The 5070-nt window shown below is 54.0% G+C and overlaps 2 protein-coding genes across 2 annotated transcripts; one reads left to right on the top strand and one right to left on the bottom strand.

The window, feature by feature from the left end:
• Positions 1-1360: 1360 nt before the first annotated feature.
• Positions 1361-3635, bottom strand: LOC108382619 (endoplasmic reticulum mannosyl-oligosaccharide 1,2-alpha-mannosidase-like). The gene is made up of 4 exons (XM_017638991.1): positions 3543-3635; positions 2874-3477; positions 2328-2804; positions 1361-2277 (listed from the first exon to the last, which is right to left on the bottom strand). The coding sequence occupies exons 1-4, from the start codon at positions 3633-3635 to the stop codon at positions 1361-1363; spliced, it is 2091 nt and encodes a 696-aa protein (XP_017494480.1).
• Positions 3636-3872: 237 nt separating this feature from the next.
• On the top strand, positions 3873-4813 carry LOC108382618 (signal recognition particle subunit SRP72-like; the record flags this gene model as incomplete). Its single annotated transcript, XM_017638990.1, has 5 exons — positions 3873-3880; positions 4026-4091; positions 4150-4276; positions 4338-4602; positions 4662-4813. Coding segments are annotated over exons 1-5 (618 nt in total), but the record flags the coding sequence as incomplete, so codon positions are not given.
• Positions 4814-5070: the final 257 nt, after the last annotated feature.

The following is a 5070-nucleotide window of genomic DNA, read 5'->3' as shown; positions in this document are numbered from 1 at the left end:
CAGCTTCAGCAGGCTCAAGTAGTTCAGGTCAGCTGGAGCTGGTGCTGCTGCTCGCTCAGCTGCAGATCAAGGCGGAGAACTTCGGCGGGGCGGCGAAAACGCTGACTGAAAAGCTGGCCCCCGAGGCGCTGTACCTGCCGGCGGTGCTCTCCACGCTGTACCTCCTGCACCAAAAGGAAGGCAACCAGAAGGCCATTGAGGAGCTGCTGCTGAAGGCCGCCAAGTGGCACGAGGCGAAGAAGGTAAGCGTTTAAAAGAAGTTCTATTTACTAATTCGATTTCTGCCTCCACGCCAGAGCCCTCCGGCCACCCTGGCGAGCCTGTACCGCGAGACAGCGAAGTACTACCTGAACCAGAGCCTGCCGCAGCAGGCGGCCAAGTGCCTGGAAAAGATTGTCGCCGCCCAGAAGGGCCGGCGGCGGGATCCGAAGGTCACCTCGATGCTGATCAACGCCTACTCGCAGTTTGATGCCGCCAAGGCGCAGAGGTAATTCTGTTGATCTGTTGATCTGAACTTTTTGCTTTGCATAAACTAACATTTTACCTTCATACCTTTTGTCAGTCTGCAACAGGAGCTGCCCTCCATCGAGGAGATTCTCTCCAGTGTGGACATTGATCACCTGGAGACGAAGAACTGGTCGCTGGGCATGAAGTACGTGAAGAAGTCCACCAAGCTGGACACTCCGAAGGAGGGCGCCGGCGGTGCCACAACTTCAAAGACGAAGAAGGCGACTGACCAACAGAAGGAAAAGGAGGAGAAGAAGAAGAAGAAGAAGAAGCGGATCCTCCCGAAGAACTACAATCCAAATGAGGCGCCCGACCCGGAGCGGTGGCTGCCTCGCTACGAGCGCTCCAACTACCGCAAGAAGAAGGACAAGAAGGGCGTCGGCAAGGGCACCCAGGGGGCGATTGGCGAGGCGTAAGTTGTTGTTGTTGTGCTGTGTTTTGTGGACTACCATTTCACTGATTCCTATTTTTCTTCTTTCTTTTCCCCAGTCCTGAGATGAAGCCATCTCCAAAACAGGTGATCGCCTCGCCTCAGCCCGGACCACGTCAGCAGCGGCCCACGGCGCAGAAGAAGAAGAAGAAGACGGGCGGACGCAAGTAATAACAACAATAACCACGCCCCCACATTCACATGTTCCATTCAGTTCAGAGGGAAGGTCTCTCTTTTTCCAGTTTTTGTTTTCATTAATTAGTAAAGTTTTGCGCTTTGTACAAAAGAAGGAGAGAAGGAGTTGTGAAAATGTGCAGAGCTAAACAAGGAGAAGAAGAAGATAGGGAGGTAACAGTTTCAAGGAGTTGTATAAAGTTGTGTGTTTTGTGTTAGTTAAGAATATTGCATCACATGGTTAGATGGTCACTGGTGAACTGCTCCACCTCTGCGAAGCACCAGGTGGCCCTCGGTGTTGAAGACGTAGTTGGCGAGCAGCGAGTCGACGATGGCCCGGTCGTCCAGAAAGAGCAGGTAGAGGTACTTGAGCGTCTCGGCGATCCAGAAGGACTCCATCATGTCCTTGGGGCGGACGTTCTTCGGATTGCGGACGTCGTTGACGGTGGTGTAGCCGCCGTTGGAGCCCACCTTGGAGTACCGCTCAAAGGCCTCAAAGACCTGGCGGCCCCACTCGCGGTAGATCGGTTTGCCGGTGATGTGGTAGAGGAAGAAGAGCGACTCGACGAACTCCGGTCGGAGGAGATTGTGCGTGTCCGCCGGCCGAACGGTGAACTCCTTCTCGTCGGGCAGCGTGCCGTAGTAAGCGATCTCCGGGGAGAGGCCCGTCTCCGTCAGGTTGTACATGTAGTGGCAGGTGCGGGCGAGGTCCTCCGCCATCGCCAGGTGGTCGGCGAAGACGGCCGAGGAGATGTTGGCACTGGCTAGCTGGTCAGCTGCCGCCACCGGGTGGCCTCGAAACATGCCGGCATCTTCTGCTTCGCCCCCTTGTGACTTTCGAAGGCCGAAACCGGCCTTCTGGTGGTGGTAGTAGCCGAGGGCAAGGGTGCCCGAGAAGAAGCACACCAGGTGGTCCATCTTCGGGCTGACCACGTCCTTGCGGCTGGGAAAGAGCTCGCCGATGTAGGCGAGGCCCAGGTGGCCCTTGGTGCGGCGCATCAGTCGCCCCTTGATGGCGGCCACGGCGGCGAGGTAGTCGTCGAGGAGAAAGGAGGCGTCCTCTTCGCCTGCTTTCTCCTGGTTCAGCTGCAGGTACTGCTTGAAGAGGTACTCGTAGTAGGAGTCCGCCCGGGCGCCCATCGTCACCACGGCGTTCGTCAGCTGACCTGTAAAAATGAAAACAAAATGTTAGTTTTAGAATGTAAACAAAGCACACTTTCGCACACTTCACCTGTTATGGGACTTATGTACATCGGCAGCAGCGGATCGGCCCGCGACTGCACCAGCTCGTGAATGTGCCTCGTCGTGGCGAAGGACTTCTCCTCGAAGAGCTTGGTGCCGGTCTCCCGACTGAGGTCGCGCATCTCCAGCTGCATGCTGGCCACCTCGGAGAGCGAGGAGTCGGTGGACCAGCGCGGCGCTTTCGGGGCGCGAGTCTTCAGGTTGACGTCGCTGAAGGGCACCGTCCGGCTGGGCGAGTCAAAGCAGTGCACCAGACGGCCACCGAGGTCGGTGGCCTTCTCCAGCAGCACCGCCGAGCTGCTGCTTTGGTCAGCCTCATCATCACCCCTGGCCAGGTGGTAGGCGGAGAGGAGGCCGCCCAGGGCGCGGATGGTCGTCTCGAAGCAGTTGACCTCCTGGTAGATCTCAAAGGAGAGGTCGTTCTTCACCCAGTCGATGCCTTCTTTGTATTCTGGTGAAGTAGAGTAAAGTGAATTGAAAGTATGGCGTTTTAGAAACAGCAGTAAACGCAATCACTTACCCTTCTCCAGACCGGCCATCTGCAGCGTGTCCAGCGAGTCGAGGATGGTGAGGCCAATGTGGAACCAGTTGTGGCCGGTCCGCGAGATGGGCTTCAGGTGGTCGTAGCCCCAGGCGCTGCGCCGGTAGGCCGCCCAGGAGTTAGCAATGGCCGCCTGAATGCGCCTCTGCATGGCCGACTGTCGGCTGGCGGCCGCCTTGAAGTCCGCCGAAGTCAGCAGGGGAACAGGGCCCGAGGGAGGCAGAAGGAGCAGCGGATCGGGGTCGACGACCTTTTTCTTCTTTTCCACATCGTCGTTGTTGTTGTTGTTGTCTTCGTTGTCGCTTCTATCGTCATCGCCGATTTCATTGTCAGCTGATGGCGGCTGCTTTTGTGGCAGATTTGGCTTGGCCAAGGGCTGGTTTTTCTGATTGTTGTTGTTGCTGTTGTAGTGGTGAATCTTTTCTCCCACAAGTTCACCTTCTTGACGGTCTTCAAAGCCCTTCTCATCCTCAAGCTTGGGCGTGTTGGCGGCGAGGTAGGAGTAGGCGAAGATGAAGGCCACCAGGAAGATGGAGCCCAGGAGAAGGTAGAAGCGCAGAATGCGCGGGATTGTGTTCCATTTCTAGAAAAGAAAGAATCATATGGCAAATTAAAAGAAAAATAAAAACAACAAGAACGAACCCTTACCCGACGAAGGTTGGTCTTCAGGCCACTGGCGACCACGGGACTACCTCGACCTCCTCCTTCCAGATCTCGAAGCCCGGAGTACTCCACTGTCATAGCTGCTGCTCCTGCTGCTAAATCGTACTCCCTCGTACTGAATCGCTGTGCAGAGGGACTGCAACAAAATCATAACTTTTTTTGTTCGCAGAAAGCATTCAGTCTACTGCTGACTCAGTGCACCAAATGTGGGCACTAGAGGTGCTGTGCCGACCACTGTTCCATCTGCTAGGAAACCGCTGCTCTTTTCGATGAACTGACCTATGTGAACGGCCCAGCAGCGTGCACTGCTTATCAATGCTCAGGTTTTTCCTCTTCACTCTCCGAGCAGCCAAGCCAAGCTGCTCGCAACAACTTTTTTTATCTAAAAAGTCCCAACACTAAAAAGTAAGTTTTACTTTCAATATCCGAATCATAATATTAAATTTGTTAAAATCTTCTCATTTCCAGGTTAGAGCACTTTGCCACTGGTGGTGGTGGTGCCGGCGGCGGCGCCGGCGCCGGCGAAGAAGTGCAGTAAGTTGATTTTTCTATCTTGTTTTGATTTTTTACCTTGTAAACTCCTGTTTTTCAGATTGGCGCTGAACTTCGAGAAGGCTTACTGCGAGTATCGCCTGAACCAGGTCAACGAGGCGCTAGAAACTCTGAAACTGTCCGATGCAAACGCTGATTTTGCCAGAGGTGAGTTGAAAATTCAGGCGGTAAGTGATTGATTTTTTAAAAACCTGATGTGTAATGACTTTCTTTTTCTTTTTTGCTCAGCTGTATCGCATCGAGGACTACGAGCAGTCCTACGCCAGCTACAACGAGCTGATCAAAAATTCCGATGACGACTACGAGGATGAACGGTACGTCAACCTGACTGCGGTCCTCGCCGGCCTGTCGCTGGAGAAGGCTGGCGACGTCAACGACGCGGACTTTCTCGACCTGAGCGAAAATACCTACGAGATCGTCTACAACAAGGCGTGCATCCTCATCGGCAAGGGCCAGTACGAGGCGGCGGTGAAGAAGTTGGAGCAGGCGGAAGGTAAGTTTACCGTTCAGCAAAGATTACCACAAAACAACAACAACAACTTTTTCTTTTAGAGTCCTGCCGAAAGTTTCTCGAAGAGGACGGCGCCAATGAGGAGGAGATCGAGGCGGAGTTGGCCATCATCAAGGCGCAGATCGTCTTCTGCCAGCAGAAGCTCGGAAAGAGCGAACTCTCGCTGAAGAACTACANTTGGAGCAGGCGGAAGGTAAGTTTACCGTTCAGCAAAGATTACCACAAAACAACAACAACAACTTTTTCTTTTAGAGTCCTGCCGAAAGTTTCTCGAAGAGGACGGCGCCAATGAGGAGGAGATCGAGGCGGAGTTGGCCATCATCAAGGCGCAGATCGTCTTCTGCCAGCAGAAGCTCGGAAAGAGCGAACTCTCGCTGAAGAACTACAATCAGATTCTTCGGCAAAAGTATCTGTTGTTTACATCGTGATTTAGAATTTCTATTAACCTTC

This window comes from Rhagoletis zephyria, unplaced genomic scaffold, assembly GCF_001687245.7.
Source record: "Rhagoletis zephyria isolate East Lansing unplaced genomic scaffold, Rhagoletis_zephyria_1.1 Rzeph_scaffold_27843, whole genome shotgun sequence".
Taxonomy (NCBI): Eukaryota; Metazoa; Arthropoda; class Insecta; order Diptera; family Tephritidae; genus Rhagoletis; species Rhagoletis zephyria.
The sequence above is the reverse complement of the archived record's forward strand: the minus strand, read 5'-3'. Positions and strand labels throughout refer to the sequence as shown.

Excerpts from the sequence above, each read along its gene's own strand:
- LOC108382619 (XM_017638991.1), bottom strand. The coding sequence starts at position 3,635 with ATGACAGTGGAGTACTCCGGGCTTCGAGATCTGGAAGGAGGAGGTCGA. Across the intron at positions 2,805-2,873 it reads GATGGCCGGTCTGGAGAAGG|AATACAAAGAAGGCATCGAC; the intron begins GTAAGTGATTGC and ends CTACTTCACCAG. Across the intron at positions 2,278-2,327 it reads AACAGGTGAAGTGTGCGAAA|GTCAGCTGACGAACGCCGTG; the intron begins GTGTGCTTTGTT and ends TCATTTTTACAG.